The sequence below is a fragment of the Lactuca serriola genome, chromosome 4, assembly GCF_051521515.1.
Source record: "Lactuca serriola cultivar US96UC23 chromosome 4, Lser_US96UC23_V15, whole genome shotgun sequence".
In the NCBI taxonomy this organism is placed as follows: Eukaryota; Viridiplantae; Streptophyta; class Magnoliopsida; order Asterales; family Asteraceae; genus Lactuca; species Lactuca serriola.
The window spans coordinates 321,339,273-321,353,518 of NC_136411.1; the positions used below are offsets into that span (position 1 = coordinate 321,339,273).

Genomic DNA, 14,246 nt, shown 5'->3' on the forward strand with positions numbered 1-14,246 from the left:
ATAAAATACAAATAAGTTTCATTTTCCAATTTACCATTATGTAAAAAATGAATATATATACATATATATATATATATATATATATATATATATATATATATATATATATATATATATATATATATTCTCAAAGCATGACAAAGTATAGAATGGTGAACTCAATATTTATACGTGGAGTTGGAATAATAAAAAAGGCAGTGTAACCACCGTCGCATAACTCTTTGGATTTAAACCATTTGGAATTAAAAGGCATTTAGCCATTTGGAATTAAAAAAAAAAAGCATTTAACCCATTTTTCAATTCCCTTCGTGATCACGTCGCATAACCCGTTTCTACCATCAAAACCTAGTCTCGTTCCTTCCGACGATTCCCCACCAAAACCCACCCCTGTTCCGGCGATTCCCCACCAAAACCCACCTTGCTGTTGCTGTCGCTGTCTCGCACCACCGTCGACCTTCTCATACCGCCACAGTCCTGCATCCGGCTGTCGTTATTGCAAACCACCACGATCCTGCAGCATACCGCCACCGTCACTTCCCCAACACCTCCATTAACGACACTTGAAGGTATGTAATGTGATTTCAGTTTGCTGAAACTTGTACAAAACTTCAATTGTTCAGCGTATTATTAATTTGCTTTAACGAATGAAGGCGGAACTAGAAATTTACATTAGGGGTAGCACAAATTTCCTAACTTTATTGATGAAAACTTTATGTAATGGCTAAATGCTTGATGTTGCCTTCTCAATCTCATTGCCAATTCTTTTCAGGGATAAATCCACATTAAGTTATTAACAAACTAACAAATCAAAAATTATTTAAATAACCTTAGTTTCAGATGCAAAAAGGTCTCGTCAAAATTCAAATTCCGTGAAGGGATCATCTTGAACAATTTGTGACAGTTTGTTGTTAGGATTTAGGATTGCAGGTTAATCATATCTAATTCCCCATGGTCAATTCCACCACACTCCTTTTGTTTTCCTGCATTGTTGACTGTATTGGGTACAAGAGAATAAAAATGTTTTACAGTTGTTAGGATTTAGGATTGCACATGTTTCAATATAACAAGCCTCTAGTTCATGATAGTCTTGCAGTAGTGATTAGTTCAATACTTTAAAGGGTCATATATCTATGCATCCAAGTGATACACAAGCATACTGCATACATGTGAGAATACGTTTATGACAACAAAAGACGAAAACCATAAATTTTGATGTGAGTGAATAAGAACATAACTATAACAAAATCAAATTAGAATTGGAATTCAAGAACAGTTGGCCTGGAATATTAGTAAAAATATTTATATTAATAAAAACAATCCATTTTTATATTAATAAAAATATTTATATAATTGGATCCGAATATTTTCCAAACAGTTACGAAAGAATTTTTTTAACGTAAAAAATATTCTATAACATAAAATTGATTTGTCATATTTACTTAACCGTATATTAAAATGTCGTTATATGTATTTCCCTTTACCAATCATTAAGTAGGAATTTAATGACATTTCTTTTATAAAATATAAAATTATAATGATTATATAACTTTTTTCAATCTTTTTTACAAATATTCCGTGATAGTTTTTTCGTATTAATTGTTTCGAATGATAATTTGTAATATATTTCCTTTGAAACAATGTATTATAATATTTTTGATAAATTAAAATATGATGTATGTTAAAAAAATAAATAAAAATAAGGGAGTTTTATAGAACATTTTAGATATGTATGGATAAATTGGTTAACTTTTTATTAAAAAAACCAAATAAATAAACTATAGAAGTAGGTTAACCATTGAAGGGGCTTTATAATTAAAGGTTAATGTTTTTGGAATGATAATATGACAATAGTTTTAAGTCTTAGTATAGCTTAACCATTAGAGATGCTCTAAAATCAACTTAATCATTATCAATTGTAAATCCATAAGTAAAATATATATCTTATCAATTTTTAAATTCTGTTAGAATTGCACCTCACTCTACAAAAATCAAAAAAGATTTATATAATTTTTTTTATCCTGATATAAATAAATGTTAAAGTTTATCAATTTGGAACTTCTTCCAAATTCCATACCTTCACTGGAAAAAAAAGAGAACGAAAATATAAGGCCTGAAAGATAATAAAATTCAACATGTATCACTTAAGAATTCAGATCGATATTTAATCCCCTCAATCAAAATAAACTAAAGATTAACGTTTTTAAGGCCTATTGATATAATTGATCAGCAAAGTACCATCTTATTAAACATCAATAAAAATTTTAGGTGAGTTTTTCCCGTCCTCAAAATTTGTGTCTCGCTGCATTGCGCGGGTATACAACTAGTATATATATATATATATATATATATATATATATATATATATATATATATATGGGTTACGGAATATCTGCTTCTTATTTATGTAAGTTTACTAGGTTATAACCCGTGGGAAACACAATTATTGAATTAAATAAATTTTCATAGTTAAAAATCATAATTATTAATCAATTATTTTCAAAAAATTATTAAGAGAGGTATGTAATTGTCATGTAATTTTATAATGGTTGATTCAAATAATTATATGAAATCATTTTTCAAGATACATAGGAATTATTTGTGTGAATTAATAAAAAAAATGATGTCATATAATGAGATATAAAATATAAAATTGATCATAAAATAAAACAACTACAATGAGTTAAGTAAATGAAAATTTGGTATATGACAAAATACACAATTAGGTTATTATAATAATGAAAGTAAAAAAGGGGTTACATATGTACATAGAACAAAAGTAGAAGGTGTTACATACCTAAGAAAAGAGTAAATCGCATGGCGTGTGAGAAACAAATTGAACGGAGAGATGTTTTTGGAATGAATCTAATTAGAACATCGAAGATCACTCACAAATACAAACTCTGACAATGAAATAATAACAAATTAAAGATCGAACAGAGAGATGTTTTTGAAAGACAACGAATATGGTATAAATGGATGACCAAGTCGGAGGTGCCTTTGAGCCGGAGAACACGAAAAAACAGTGAACAACAAAGTCAAGAAGACATTGTGAATTATGTGTCGGTGATATATATATATATATATATATATATATATATATATATATATATATATATATATATATATATATATATATATATATATATATGTTCAGGTTTATTTGAAACCATTCTAATTTTAATTTTGTGAGACCGTGAGACCAAATCTAAAAATAATTTTAAAATGTAAAATAAATGGAAAAATCTAAAAATTCTTTTATTAAATATTATTTTCGGAACTTGAATTAACTAAAAAAATCTCATTTTTTTTGAAAAATACATGAAATATTCTAATTAGAATATTACACTGTACATATTCTAAAAATAGTTTTAAAATGCAAAATAAATGGAAAAATCAAAAAATTCTTTTTTTAAATATTATTTTCGGAGCTTGAATTAACTAAAAAAATATAAAAAAATAAAAAAATAAAAAAAAATGACTCTCACGGTCTCACAAAATTAGGCCGTCTCACATGAACCTAACCCTATATATATATATATATATATATATATATATATATATATATATATATATATATATATATATATATATATATATTCTTTCATAGAAAACTATAATGTTGTGTTTATCATAATATTTTGTTAGGATCTGTGTTTTCTCGAATTTTGTTTTATTAGATGTTGGATTTAAAAAAAAAAAAAAAAATCATCTTTTGTGACTAAACACATTCTTTTGTTGACAAGTAAACACAAATTGAAAATTTGAAGAATCATTAAATAAGGAAAAAATAAGGAAAAAAATGATGGTGACAATGTATTTTGTCAAAATAACAATGATTCAAGTGAAATTTTAACGTATTACATTCAGGTGGAAACATTGTTGAATTATTAAAAAAAAATAGTGAATTCTAATAGATTTAGTGTAATATCATACTTCCTGATTGTTGGGGATATTACCAACTTGGTTAATATAGAATGTAATATTTAAAATTATAAAAAAAAATTCTTATATATATATATATATATATATATATATATATATATATATATATATATATATATATATATTAAAGATGGCCACATTTATGAATAGTGTCGGTTTGTCGGTCATTTTATCCTCACACCCGTAGGTAATCGATCATTCCAGTTCTTCCTTCCATCCTTCCTTATCCAAACCTTCTATTATTTTTCCTCTTTCCTCTGATAACGTTCATCGCCACCGCCATTCAATCCACCGCCTCATACCCTCTCCATCTGATCATGATGACGCAACCCGAACGAAATAGAAGAAGGATTTGGTAAAGTGTGGCTTGGTTTTCTAACCGGTCGGTAGTAAGAGGAATGATTAGTTGTAGTGTTGATGAGGTAAACGAAAAGGCACCATAGCAGCGATGTTCTTCGTTGTTATTAAAGTATACCACTGTAAATTAAAAATAAATTATATAAAGTTAAAAATGAAAATAAAATGACCTAATATGAAAATTTGAAAAATACATTGATATATAGTGGAAAATATAAAATGTTCATTGGAAAGCAATTGATAACACAATTAGACAAAGTATATTAGGTAATTTACATAATGGTTCCCGAGAACAAATTATTAAAAATGAATGATCTATAGATAGTTAACTTAAAAAATGGTCAATGTATAAACAACAACAACAACAACAATAATAATAAGACCCTGGATACGAATAAAAATCTTGAATGCCTTTTTAAGAAGGCCCTAATATGACAAATTCATACAACCCAAAACCAATTTTATTGCCGAAACAAAATCTTCGCCTCCTAATCATTAAGCAACAATTTCGAATCAAAATCACAAATAATGGTGTGATTACAACTTGCCCTTGTAGAGTACTCACATCCTAAAATATAGCAACCACAACTATTCGGCTTGGCAACAAATTCATGCATTCAACATTGTTCAATATGTCCTAATCCTTATTATTAATCAATCTCTCAAAACAATCAATGTGATATGAAATCAAAGCATTTCTAATACTACAGTACCTGCATGTAATAATAATGTAAAAGGGCGTACTACAATACCTAATTCTATATCCTTTATCATCATATTGAAGAAGAAGCCACATATATCATGATTTTATGGTCAGAGAGTTTGAGAAATAATTTAATTAGCATTAATTTAAAAAGTTCAGATTTCTTAAAAATAAGGGAATAAATGATCACTTAAAATCTGAAAATTTTCTTTTTTAAAATAGGTTAATTGACCAAAATACCATTTTGCTGAAATTTGTGTGATGATATGATACATGGTACCCTATTGAAATATCATAGACCCTCAGATTATGATTGTTGATTCTATTCATTCAGTGGTTTAAATCTGTGAATTCTGACACACAATAGTTAGTAAAAACATAATAAGCGAAACATATATATATATATATATATATATATATATATATATATATATATATAGAGAGAGAGAGAGAGAGAGAGAGAGAGAGAGAGAGAGAGAGTTAGGTTCATATATAACCCAAGATTATTGTGTGAATGTATGACCAATTTTGGTCCAATCATTTCATATGGATAACATAATAACTTTGTTAATTTAATTAATTATTATTAAAATTAAAAGTCTATAATTATGGAATATAATTTAAAATCCTAATAACTACCATGTTTAATCCCCTATAATTATGGCAAGATATCATCACAAAAAAACTTCCACCTCTTGAACCTTCATCTTGATCGTATCTCTGCCACCACTAAGATATACCCACATCACCGATCATCAACACCACAACCACCATTAAACTTCAACCAACCACAAACACCATGTTGAGAATCGTCGGGTACAACATCCAGCCACCACCGGTCGCCCATCACCATTCAGCTAGTCTTGAAATATGCTCACAAGTTTTTTTAGAGTAATGATTTAATGTCTAGGGTTTTAAATTTTATTATTCGCATGTTTGTAAAATTATGTGCGTATGAATTTATAAGACAATTACAATTCATCAAGACATTGATTGTTACTGGCAGCTTCAAGATTGTTTCTTTTTTATTGCAAAAACTATCATTGTCAAGTTTTGAGGTAAATCCAATATTATATTCATTATTATATGCATTTTACATTGAATATGGCTGCATATGTATCCTTTTGTTTGAGTTAATTTCCTTATTCTTTTGAGTATACAAACATATTACATCAATTCCAATGTGTTTCTGTTTAGCGTGATGAGATTTAGGGTGTAAATGAAGATTATCAATTAAAAAAAAAATTCATAAGTTTTAAGGAAACCTTGTCGCAATCTGGGATATTTTCATATTAAAGTGCCAAAATTGACCATTGTTTGATCACGTCTTGTTTGACAAGTGAAATGGAAAAAAAAAAGTTAATTTCTTAACATTCATGGAGTTTTGTTCTTCAAAGTAGCTCTAATTCTTAAAGGATATATAACATTGATGTGATTCTTAAACAATACATGAATGTGTGCATTGATTAATGATTCTTTGAAAGAATATGTGTGGATTGCTATGTGATTATTTGAAAGAAAATGTTGGTCAATGATGAATATAGATTTTTGTGTTCGTTATGACATAGATGCTGTAAGATAAGGGTATTTTTTTAATAATTAAAAACTGAACCCAACATATATTTTTAAGAATGAAAGACTAAAAATTGACTTATTTTTTGAAAATGTTGCAGGTAAAGAGATAGAGGTTTTTGAAACGCATCAAAATACAATGAAGATGCATGGGAAAACCATCGAAAAGAAATGATGAATTCTTCAAGAATAATCATAGATTCTTAAACAATTAGATTCTTAAGAATGTATTATATATTATAATCTTTTTTTTATATTCTAAAAAAAAGATGACACATTATTAAATAATATAGTACATAAGTTTGTGGATATTCTTTAAAATGTTGTATATATTCTTTTTTTTTATGTTATAAAAACGGTTCTTATTTGTATATTATATATTTTTTTATTGTATTGTAATACATTTTTCTCAAAGAATGATATGTTATTGTCTTATATATAAAATGTATTCTTTAAAAATGTTACTTCTCAAAAAATTATATTCCGTAAGACTGAAAGAATAATAAAACCTTTAAATAACATAATATTCTTTAAGAATGAAAGAATTAACATATGTGTTGAATGAAGACGTATTCTAAAAAATTTGACTTAAATAAAATCTAATTAATAATTATTAGATTTGATTTGATTTCTATTAATTGATTTTACGTCATTTGCCTAAATTTTAGATACTTCTCATATCTTTCTTTTTATAAAATGTCATAATTGTCATTATAATTAATAATTGTAATTATATAGTATATGATAGTCTATGTTAATAACATATATCTCAAAATCACATTCATTCATCTTTTTTATCTAATGGTTAAAATTTGGTCACACATTCACATAATATTTATGATTCACATTTAATCCTAACCCTATATATATATATATATATATATATATATATATATATATATATATATATATATATATATATATATATCCTATCCTAATAAATAAGAAGATTTATGCCACGTGGCATTGGCATTGCATTCTCTAAGCCCCTCCCAATCTAATTTTCCCGCTCATTCTTTATATGTGAGTTTCCACAAATGCCCTTCACCTATTGTATACGCCTTACGCCTTGCTCATTTCTTCTATACTCCTCAATTCGTCTACTTTCCTAACTATAATAGAGAAATCAACTCCAAAATTATCGGGATTCTCGTGATAATTAACAAGATTTGGTGTTAATTTGTTTCATGAATTAGCTCTTGCATTTGTTTATGATTCTCCTTCTGCTGCTGCTATCATTAAAATATTTTTTTTGCTCATTTTCAGTTTGTTGCTTTATCCTGCAATCCTACATTGTAAATACCCGGTTCATCTATCTCCCTCACCAAAGTGTTTGTGTGTGTTATTATCACCATCATCTACCTATGGATACATTTTCTTTAATTCAAGCATTTTGTTTGTTTCGAATGGCTTTATTATTTTTAGGGTTTTGATTGTCCGAATCTATTGTCTATTCAAATCACTTGTGGGTTTTAATTTTAATTATTATCAAATTTCGATTCCAATTTAATAGGAATCTTGAATGGATGATATTTGAATAGTCGAAGCCAAAAGACACATAAATCATGAATCAGTGATATTCAGAAGAGCCGAAGAGAGAACGAATTTGATATCAGGTTAGCTTCACCTCTAAAATTCAACTCACCATCATCTCCTTATTTATAAAATTGGAAAATTCCTCTTCTTTTCTTTTGTTTATCTTTATTTCCCATTCGAAAGTATGTTAAAATCGTTTGACGTTATGTATTTTTGGTTTTTAATCTTGCAATATCTTCTTCTTGTCTTTTGTTTCTCTTTTTGGAGTTTTCTCTACTGAGAAATTGTTGAGAGGAATGATAAGAGTTATCTTTGTGTGTGTGTGGAAATCAAGAGAATAAGTGACCAAGGCTAATAAACTCGAATGCTGTCAGTTTTCATTTTTCATGGTCACTGATTCCTGACAATACTCGATGACCCTATTTTTTCATCAATCAATTTTTCTTGGTTTGAGTTTTCAATTAATTTTAATTATTTTTCTCTGTTTTGATGTTGATGGTAATTTATGTGATGCTGGAAGTTGGAAATTTCAAATTTCTAACTTTGTATTGTGTTGTGGTGATATGTATACCCATAACTAGTGGAAATTAAATGAATCGACTCTAAATTTGATTCCATGTTTTTTTACTATTTTGCCCCTGATGCTTCAGTGATGTTGTGATGTTCAATATTGGTGATGTCCCAGGACTAAACTGGAGCTGTAAGGAACTGTTATTCACTCTTAAAAACGTAAATCCAAGCTTTAGTTGTAGTTGATTCTTATTATTCTTCTGTTTTCACATTACCATTTTTAGAACATTGTAGATGTGTACAAATTTTATTCTAAAAGGAAACAAAATTGTGGATGTTGTTTAGACTGATGTTTTCTGGAAAGATATGGACCACAAAATCATGGTCAAGTAAGTATTCCTAATAATTAATATTATTTATTTACTTGTGGTAAATCATCTTCTTAATTTCAGGATTTCTTGGATTGGAGTTGTCCCGACTTCTATGTGATAACTTATAACCCATTTGTGATATTTCTCTAATCTGATTACTTTTTGGAAAATCATAGTCTGATTCAAGAAATCAAGTCCAAGGATTCGCTGAAGCAGAAATCAACAGTAGTCATGTTGAACTTTGTTGGTGTTTGAATGTTATCGATTCAATCAAGGCTTGAGATAATCAAGCTTTCAAGGTACAATTTAGATACACTATTTCAATTTTTATGTTTCATAGATTTAAATATTTAAAATAAGAAAATAAAATATATCTTTGTAATTTCTTGATTATTTATGTGTTTTACAGCTGGAACAAAAAGGGAACTTAATCTGCTTAGAAGAAGGTTTGTTTTAAATTAACCAATATAATAAAAAAAACATATTATTTTTTTAGCTATATACATCTACATAATAACATTGGCGCAGGGGATGCTAGAGTTTAAAGACAATAAGGCTTAATTATTTTTTCAGTATGGTACTTTCTTGATGAAAGGTTCTCCTTATGTTAAAATTTGTAAATTTTATTGATCCTAAGGAATATAACATGATTGTTTTGATCCAACTTATTGTCATTACTACCAATTAATGAATTAACCCATAATTCTGACAAGATATGCTTGACCTGTGGAGCTGACCTACAAAGTTATTAAAAATCTAAATGGTTAATCTTGCACGGTAACTTTTGTTTTGATGTTATGAATTTTTAAAATTTGTTTGTATTTATCCAAAGATAATATCAATAAAATGACTAATAATAGCATACAAGTTAGGCTACGGATAAACAAGGGTCTTTAAAGAAATTTACTCATTTGGTTTACACATTAAAAAACACATTAGTTATTTTGAGAAAAAGTATTAGGTTGATTCAAATGAAAATGATGGAAATACTAATCTGAAATACTTAGGGACTTGCTGGAAGTTTATCTCATTATGATTGGATTTATCTTAGAAAATTAAGTTATAAATTAAAATATTCTATTTTGTAAACCGTTTTTTGTTTTTATTCAAAATTTGGGTTTGTAAAATTAAAGTTGATTTGAGACAATATTATAATATATTTTTTAGAAGGTGCATATCTATTTTCACATTTAGCCATTTCTATAAATCTCACTTTGGAACCATTACTTACCATTTCTTACTTATTTTGCACCTATGTTCTTGCATTTAGTCATCAACTTGTTTTTGGAAAAATAGGTCCACATCATTTGTTTTGATCACTATTTTGATTTAGTTTATTGTTATGGTCGTTTAATTAAGTGGTCGTCTCATATAATATTGCAAGAATTGCATAAGTGTTTAAAAATAGGTCCATATCATTTGTTTCGATTACTATTTTACTTTAGAAAGTGTTGAATTCAAATTCAAAAATCAAATAAACATTATATAGACGTTTTAATTATTTGTTTAAGTTTAATATATATTTTTAATTATCACTATTATTTTTCATTTTTATCCGTGATTTCCACGGCTTATAACCTTGTCCTAAAAAAAATAATTACTCACGTGATTGCTTCGGTATACTATACGGAAAAAGGCTCCTCAACGCGGGTCAACCCTTGAACAGTAGCCGGATGCCACCAATTTCTTCTAAGAAAAATTGAAATTTTGATCGTTGATTTGAACGTTTTACAGTTCTATACGTAATCTGGGTGTTCGATTTTATTAATGTCGACAATTTAGTGGCGCAGTACGATGGCCCTTCGGAGGTCTTTTTTAGCTTGCAGATGAGATTACGTCATCTCTGGATCTAAGCTCTTGTTTTCAAAAGCGAATCCGAATACCATGAAGTGAGTTTGATTATTCCTATTCTATTTTGCTATACTTCTATTGTCTCCTGTTGCTGTACACTAGTTGTAGTTTTTTTTTTTTTTTTTTTTTTTTTTTTTTTTTTTTTTTTTTGTAGTTTCGAGTTCAAATCGACTCATTTCCCTCTTCGATTAGATTTCAAATGCAAGTTCCACTCAGTAATCACTAGAACACAGTATATGTATCAATGCGCATATCAACTGTTTGTGTTTATATTTATGGATTAGATGATATCTTACATCGGATACTCGCAGGACGCGAAAACTTTTTGGGATTTCTCTTTCTCTCATAATCATCAATTTAGCCGCCATAGTAGAGCGTACAGACGAAAATCTGCTTCCATCTGTATACAAAGAACTCAGCGAAACATTCAATGTGGGTCCCTCCGATTTGGGCTACTTAATGTTCATGAGAAACTTTTTTCAAGGTCTGGCATCTCCGATGGCCGGAATCTTGGTTTTAACCTACGACCGCCCTAGAGTTCTTGCAATGGGTACCCTTTGCTGGGCGTTATCCACCGGCGCGTTAGGTGGCAGTCGCTATTTCAGTCAACTCGCTTTATGGCAGATTGTGAATGGATTTGGATTAGCGATTGTGATTCCTTCACTCCAATCGTTTATAGCAGATACTTATAGTGATAAGGTGAGGGGGACTGGGTTTGGGCTGTTGAACCTTGTCGGAAAGGTGGGTGGCATTGGTGGTGGTGCGGTGGCTATGATTATGGCCGGCCATGAGTTTTGGGGTGTACCCGGGTGGCGATTTGCATTTCTTATGATCTCTGCGTTAAGTTGTGTAATTGCTTGTCTTGTGTTCATGTTCGTTGTTGATCCTAAAAGACTAGTTACTGTTGATCCTGATAGGTATGAAATTTTTTACTTTGTTTTGTTTTTTTGTCTTTACTGACTTTTTAGTTTCTTTTAAGATTTTTCATTCATCTGTTCATTTTTCTATGCAATCTTATGTTCTAAAAAATCAGCAATGTATAATATTTTTCGGTAAATTCTTCAAAGTAGGATGCTATAATACATAAATAAATGAAAATATGTTGTTATTTTTTTGCATTTAGATATTTCTTTTATTGTAGAAACGAACTTTTGGAGGGAAACCGTGATTCTAGATCTTCTTCGGTTTGGATTGAGTCATGGATAGCCATGAAAGGTGTGATGAAAGTGAAAACGTTTCAAATCATCGTGTTGCAGGGTCTTGTTGGTTCAATCCCATGGACAGCCATGGTGTTTTTCACTTTATGGTTCCAACTAATTGGTGAGCATGTATGTGTTTTTATTTTCTCTTTTTTTATTTTTTACTTAATGGACTTAACTTGATAAAGATATGACTTAATCCGATAAGCTATATGTGTTTTTGTTACTTAAAGAAGACGTGCGTACCCCATTAAGTCACCACTTTTCAAAAATTTCCCCTCATTTATGTTTTCCTTTAATTTTTCCATGTATGTTACTCGTTTTCTCAAATAATATCTTATATACATCGATTATTCTGACAACACCTTATACAAAAAGAACTAGTTAATAGAGAAAATCACATGAAATGGTCTTTCCCCATTAAGTCATAACATTTTACAAATTTGCCTTTATCTATTATTTGCTTGCATTCCCACTAAGACTTCATTTTCATAAATATTTTTATATTTCTTTTAGGTTTTGATCACCAACAAGTTGCAACACTTTTTAGCCTTTTTGGGGCCGGGTGCTCTCTCGGATCACTCATGGGTGGAATCATAGCGGATCGTTTATCCCAAATTTACCCTCACACGGGTCGAATCATGTGCGCGCAATTCAGTGCAATTATGGGAATCCCGTATACTTTCTTTCTCCTACGTGTAATCCCACAATCAGTCAACAGCTACCAAATTTACGCTATTACCCTTTTCCTTATGGGCCTTACAATAAGTTGGAATGGAACCGCAGCCAATGCACCAATGTTCGCCGAAGTGGTCCCCGCCAAACATCGTACCATGATCTACGCGTTTGATCGGGCCTTTGAAGGGTCATTTTCGTCATTTGCTGCACCTATTGTTGGGATTTTAGCAGAAAGGATTTACGGGTATGACCCGAAATCCGTGGACCCGGTCGCAGGGTCCACGAGAGAAGCGTTAGCGCTGTCGAAAGCGCTTTTTTCGATGATGGCAGTTCCGTTTGGAATGTGTAGTTTGTTTTACACCCCGTTGTATCGGTTTTTTAGGCTTGATCGTGATAATGTGCGAATGGCTATTCAGAAAGAAGAAGAAATGATTTGATTAAGTATTTTTGTATACGAATGATTTGTAGCACTGATTTGTATCCAATAATTGTAACATGAAAGTATACATTAAACTTTAGTTACTCAACTTTTCATTAATAGGCATAACTATTACGGAAGTTAAATATAGTGTAGCATAAATTGAACTAAAATTTTCATATTTTATGAGTCACTAGGTCGTAATAATTAGCTGCAAAGGCCAATTTTACAAGTTAATCTTGTTTCATATATGAGAATATAATAATACAGAGTTAACATTGAAAACATGAAAATAATGATACAACGATGAAGATAATGAAGAAGAATGAGCGGGGTATCTTGATCATAGTATTTCAAACATATATTTTTACCTCGATTTTACTCGTACAAAAGGGGAAAAGCACATACAACTCCACTATTGACCATATGGGTGCAATTGGGTAATCTATGAATTCTTCAACATAAAATGTTAAACTTTTCTTGGCATAAACCTATTCTATCTCGTACCCAAACCACTGCTAGGAAGTATCTCATCATCAATGAACTTATGAACCTCCTAGTATCACTAGCCGTGAAAGTGTTAGAGTTGCTATAAGATTCTATCTCAAATAGTCCTTTCGATATGATGAAAGGACACAAGTAGGAGAGTTAGCTCACTCATCATATATGCATGTGGTGTTGGAGGAATTAGGGTTTATCTTGAAGATCTGGATACCTTTTGGATCGTGTGAACATTTTTCAAACTGATATTTTTATCCTATGTCGGGGTTGCAAGAAATTCAGCTTAAGATAATCTAAGAGGACACTTACCAATCTAGGCACAGAAATCGTAAGTCAAATTGCTAGAAGGATTCTATGTTCGTCTGAAGAAAAAAAAAAGAGCTAATCATTGTGTATCTATTCTCAAAGAGAAAGTCATTTATTTATAATAAACGAGATTAGGGTTTGCTTCTTAGGGTTGGCCGTCATAGGTTGTTTTGGAAGCAAGTCAGAAAAAATTGGATTTTAATGAGGATTTAGGGTTTCCAAAACTAACGAATTTCGTTAGTTTTACCATAATCAACATCAAACCCAGTCCGGGGCTTTGCCCCTTGGACCCCGCTAGGGGC

General features: G+C 29.7%; 1 protein-coding gene and 1 long non-coding RNA gene across 2 annotated transcripts; both read left to right on the forward strand.

Annotated features, from left to right (window-relative positions):
• The first annotated feature begins 212 nt into the window (after window positions 1–212).
• LOC145097373 (uncharacterized) lies at window positions 213–6,885 on the forward strand. The gene is made up of 2 exons (XR_013704346.1): window positions 213–566; window positions 6,676–6,885. It is a non-coding gene; the product is annotated as an uncharacterized LOC145097373 (long non-coding RNA).
• Window positions 6,886–10,577: 3,692 nt separating this feature from the next.
• LOC145097374 (uncharacterized) lies at window positions 10,578–13,257 on the forward strand. Its single transcript, XM_079034919.1, has 4 exons — window positions 10,578–10,880; window positions 11,154–11,759; window positions 11,984–12,162; window positions 12,558–13,257. Exons 1-4 carry the CDS (start codon window positions 10,876–10,878, stop codon window positions 13,154–13,156), a joined length of 1,389 nt encoding a protein of 462 aa, XP_078891045.1. The 5' UTR covers window positions 10,578–10,875; the 3' UTR covers window positions 13,157–13,257.
• The last annotated feature ends 989 nt before the right edge of the window (window positions 13,258–14,246 follow it).

Excerpts from the sequence above, each read along its gene's own strand:
- LOC145097374 (XM_079034919.1), top strand. Across the intron at positions 11,760-11,983 it reads GTTACTGTTGATCCTGATAG|AAACGAACTTTTGGAGGGAA; the intron begins GTATGAAATTTT and ends CTTTTATTGTAG. Across the intron at positions 12,163-12,557 it reads TTTATGGTTCCAACTAATTG|GTTTTGATCACCAACAAGTT; the intron begins GTGAGCATGTAT and ends TATTTCTTTTAG.